The sequence below is a fragment of the Triticum urartu genome, chromosome 2A (genome assembly GCF_056163025.1).
Source record: "Triticum urartu cultivar PI428250 chromosome 2A, HENAU_Tu73, whole genome shotgun sequence".
Classification (NCBI taxonomy): domain Eukaryota; kingdom Viridiplantae; phylum Streptophyta; class Magnoliopsida; order Poales; family Poaceae; genus Triticum; species Triticum urartu.
In genome coordinates, this window is record NC_141874.1 from 186489319 (window position 1) to 186493126 (window position 3808).

General features: G+C 55.8%; 1 protein-coding gene across 1 annotated transcript; it reads left to right on the forward strand.

Moving 5' to 3' along the window:
- Positions 1-1790: 1790 nt before the first annotated feature.
- LOC147984470 (uncharacterized) lies at positions 1791-2234 on the forward strand. The gene has a single exon (XM_087541114.1). It carries the CDS (start codon positions 1791-1793, stop codon positions 2232-2234), a length of 444 nt encoding a protein of 147 aa, XP_087397240.1.
- The last annotated feature ends 1574 nt before the right edge of the window (positions 2235-3808 follow it).

Below are 3808 nucleotides of genomic sequence, written 5' to 3' on the forward strand. Positions count from 1 at the left end.
GTCATCGATGACCCGCTTCCTCGTGCGGAGAGCGGCGGCAGCACCGTCACAGAGGTGCTTGTCGTCAGCCACAATGGGGCTTCTGGAGGAGCCGACCAGGACCCATTGCAGGCGGCAATGCGGGACCTGTCCACGACCCTTGCGGCAGATGCGGATGCAGAGATGCTGGAAGCTTGCCACGTCTCACTCGTGGAGAACGCCAAGAAGCTGGCTACCATGAGACGCCTCTCTGAGGCCTTCCAGGGCGAGGTTGACAGCGCTGTCGGCAGCATGCCGACTGCTGACGGGCCCAGCCGTGTAGGCACGGTCCGGTAGCGAGGCAGCACCATCGCCAGCATGTTTGGAGTACATCGCCCAGTCTATGCCACGCCTATGGAGAACATATGGGCCGCCCAGGCAGCAGCTGATGAGCTGGACCGTCTGGAGGATGACGAGTGTCGCTACATGATGGAGCGTGTTCAGCAGCTTATTGATGCGGCTGCCGCATAGCAAGATGCTGGTTGTCGTGTGGAAGAGCCTAACCAGCAGGTTGAGAACCCTCCCCTTTGCCAAGAGCATAGGCATGACCTCCCGGATGCCGACAGGCAGCACCCGCGACAGACGAGACAAGGAGCCGGCTGCCAGCCACAGCCGGACTCGCATCACCATCGAGCGCGACCAAGATGGCCGCCCACGAGCAGTTGAACGGTAGGGCGATGATCCACCCCCTCCGCGTCCTCGAAGGGAGAGGCGCGCTTCCCCACTGCCTGTTGACCACCCGGCTCTCAGTGACCGGCTGGGCCGCCGAGAAGGAGTCAGAGAGAGTGACGCCCGGCACTAGATCGACCACCTGGCTCGATCCTTGGCGCTAGAAGAAGAAGATGCAATGGGTCCGTCTTGCTTTGGCCCTTGCATTCGTGAAGAGCCCTTCCCCAAAGGGTTCTCACTCCCAAGAGACACGCCCAAGTACAACGGCTCCGTGAAGCCGGAGGATTGGCTGGTGGACTATTCCATAGCCGTCAACATAGCAAACGGCAACAAGAGTGTTGCCGTGAAGTACGTCCTGCTCATGCTCTAGGGCACGGCCCAGACGTGGCTAAACAGCCTCAAGCCCTATAGCGTTAATAGCTGGGTGGATTTCACCGAAGTGTTCATCCGCAACTTCACCAACACCTACAAGCGCCCCCCAAGCCCCGCCAACGCTCGCTGCCCGTTCAAGGCCCTGACGAGTCCAATCACGACTACCTGATGCGGTGGGCCCAACTGCGCAACTCCTGTGAAGGGGTGCATGAGTTCCAAGCAATCGAGTACTTCACCGCCGAGTGCCAAGAGGGCACCTTACTCAAGCACCGGCTCCTCTGCGACGAGCCGGCCACGCTCGATGAACTGCTAATCATAGCAGACAAGTACGCCACTGCCGACTCCTCCATGAAGTCGGAGCTCCGAGTGGATGCTTCTGGGAAGGTGCTTCCTCTGGCTCCTGGAACGCCGGCTAGAGACAGCAGTCGGCGCCAGCAGCCGAACGACAACCGGACGCTTATGTTGTCTTCACTAGTGTGGCGGACGATCAGCGCAGCCGGCGTCAGCAGCACTGAGAAGTGAACGTCGTCGCTTCAAGTGCTCCTGAATTCATGCATCGGTCTGAGAAGCCCATCAACTGGAGCTGAGCTAACCACCCGAATGTGATGCCCTCGCCGGGTTCTTATGCTCTGGTGCTGGATGCCACCCTTGCAACGGAGAGGCGAGCTGCTCGTTTCTCCTGAATTCTGATAGATGGCGGCAGTAGCATCAACATTCTATACCGCGATACCATGGAAAAGTTATGCATTAAAGAGAGGCAGCTCCAGCCCAGCCGAACTGTTTTCCATGGTATTGTGCTCGGCCTGTCCTGCTCACCAATCGGCAAGGTCAAGATAGATGTCATCTTCGGAGACAAGGATCACTTCCGCCATGAAGCAATTTGGTTTGAGGTGGTGGACCTTGAGAGCCCTTACCATGTACTCCTGGGCCGTCTGGCTCTAGCCAGGTTCATGGCGGTGCCACACTATGCTTACCACAAGATGAAGATGCCAGGAACCAAGGGCATTATCATGATATCTGGAGACTATGAAAAGTCGGCCTATTGTGCCACGGCCAGCAGCCGGCTGGCCGAGTCCCTTGTGATTGCTGCTGAGAAGAAGCTCCTGGACCGGGTGGTGGCCATGACCAGCAAGCAGCCAGACATGTCCCCAGGGCCCAAGGAGTCAGAGACCTAGGGATCCTTCCAGCCGACCAAAGAAACAAAGAAGATCCCTTTGGACCCTGAGCACCCAGAGAGATTTGCTGTCATAGGTGCCAACCTTGATAGCAAATAGGAAAGCGAGCTCGTCGATTTCCTCCGTGAGAATCAGGACATCTTCGCATGGTCCCCCAAGGACATGTCGGGTGTTTCGACGGATTTCTCCGAGCACAAGCTACATGTCAGAGCAGATGCCAAGCCAGTTAAACAGCCCCTCCACCGACTGTTGGAGGAAAAGAGAAGAATTATTGGTGAAGAGATAGCCCGGCTTCTAGCAGCCGACTTCATCATGGAAGTGTTTTTTCCAGAGTGGCTTGCCAAACCAGTCCTTGTACTGAAGAAGAACAACAAGTGGCGCATGTTCATTGATTACACCAGTCTCAACAAAGCTTGCCAAAAAGATCTGTTTGCTTTGCCTCGGATTGATCAAGTGATAGACTCCACAGCCGGATGCGAGCTGTTGAGTTTCTTGGATGCCTACTCAGGATATCATCAGATCAAGTTGAACCCGGCAGACTGCCTGAAGACCGCCTTCATCACACCATTTGGAGCCTTCTGCTACCTGACCATGCCAATCGGCTTGAGAAATGCCGGTGCCACGTTCTAGCGTTGCATGCAGAAGTGCCTCCTCAAGCAGCTTGGCAGAAACGACCATGTCTATGTGGACGATATTGTGGTGAAGACGGAGAAGTGCGGCACCCTCTTGGAAGACCTCAAGGAAACTTTTGAAAATCTGCGCCGACTTCAGATCAAGCTCAACCCAGAGAAATGGGTCTTTGGAGTTCCAACCAGCCAGCTCCTTGGCTTCTTGGTATCAGAACGCGACATTGAGTGCAACCCTGTGAAGATCAAGGCCATCAAGAGGATGAAGAGACCCACCCGACTGAGAGATGTCCAAAATTCACCGGCTGCTTGGCATCCATCAGCCGTTTCATCAGTCGGCTGGGTGAGAAGGCTCTTCCCCTGTACCAGCTCATGAATAAAACCACTCACTTCGAGTGGAATGACAAGGCGGACGAAGCTTTTCTCCATTTGAAAAAGATGTTGACCATGCCGCCTGTCCTGGTGGCTCCGGCTGATAAAGAGCCCATGTACCTCTACATTGCCGCCACCAGCCGGGTGGTCAGTATTGTCATGGTGGTAGAACGCCCAGAGGCCGGCAGGGCACAGCCGGTCTAGAGGCCTGTATATTATTTGAGTGAGGTGTTGTCAACCTCAAAGAAGAACTACCCCCATTACCAGAAATGTGCTACGACATGCACTTCGCAGCCAAGAAGCTGAAGCCATACTTTCAAGAGCACCCGGTCACTATTGTCCGCACTGCCCCACTTGCTGAGATCATTGGCAACAGAGATGCATCTGGCCGGGTGGCCAAATGGGCCATCGAGTTGGCCCCTTATACCATCTTTTACCACCCACGCACTGCCATCAAGTCCCAAGTACTGGCCGACTTCCTCGTCGACTGGGCCAAGACCCAGTATCCGCTGCTAGCTCCGGACTCCACCTATTGGCGGATGCACTTCGATGGCTTGAAGATGCGCACCGGATTGG

Coding starts and splice junctions, on each gene's coding strand:
- LOC147984470 (XM_087541114.1), top strand. CDS start 1,791: ATGGAAAAGTTATGCATTAAAGAGAGGCAGCTCCAGCCCAGCCGAACT.